General features: G+C 43.8%; 1 protein-coding gene across 1 annotated transcript in view; it reads left to right on the forward strand.

Annotated features, from left to right (window-relative positions):
- LOC131877724 (venom allergen 5-like) overlaps positions 1-528 on the forward strand; it is a gene marked incomplete at its 3' end in the record, with an annotated part of 11,642 nt that extends 11,114 nt beyond the window's left edge. The window contains 3 exon segments of the mRNA XM_059223487.1: positions 127-214; positions 292-427; positions 515-528. Of these exon segments, the coding sequence (XP_059079470.1) occupies positions 127-214; positions 292-427; positions 515-528 (238 nt within the window).

Below are 528 nucleotides of genomic sequence, written 5' to 3' on the forward strand. Positions count from 1 at the left end.
GATCGAGATTTCATACTGTTTTGATTTGTGATCAAGACGGTGGTTGAATAGGGACATAAAGATTCACCACCCCGCCATTGGGTCATGAAATATAGCAATAGATAAATTACGGTTTCGTCTCTGCAGGAATGGGACGACGAACTGGCTCGTGTGGCCCAAGCCCATGCTAATGAATGCAAATTTGCCCATGATTGCGCCGATTGTCGGAGAGTGGGTAAGCCGCAAAACTTGAAGGCTTCATACAACACAAGAGGTTTTTGACACTTCTTCTTCTCAATTCATTTGTGATAGAGCGGTTTGGAGTGGGCCAGAACTTGTACATTTACAAACAGACCCAGGAAAGTGCCGCCACAGATTGGACACGAGCCATCACGGATTGGTATGATGAGGTGAAGCTCTTCAGTAAACGCAGCGTCAAACCTTTCAGGTCAGTTTGCAACTAATGGATCTACCATTGAGATTTTGTAAGTAGTGTCCTCTCGATTGTCAAGTTTTCGTTTTTTTTGATTTACAGATTTAGTACCCCTA

This window comes from Tigriopus californicus, chromosome 1 (assembly GCF_007210705.1).
Source record: "Tigriopus californicus strain San Diego chromosome 1, Tcal_SD_v2.1, whole genome shotgun sequence".
Lineage (NCBI taxonomy): Eukaryota > Metazoa > Arthropoda > Copepoda > Harpacticoida > Harpacticidae > Tigriopus > Tigriopus californicus.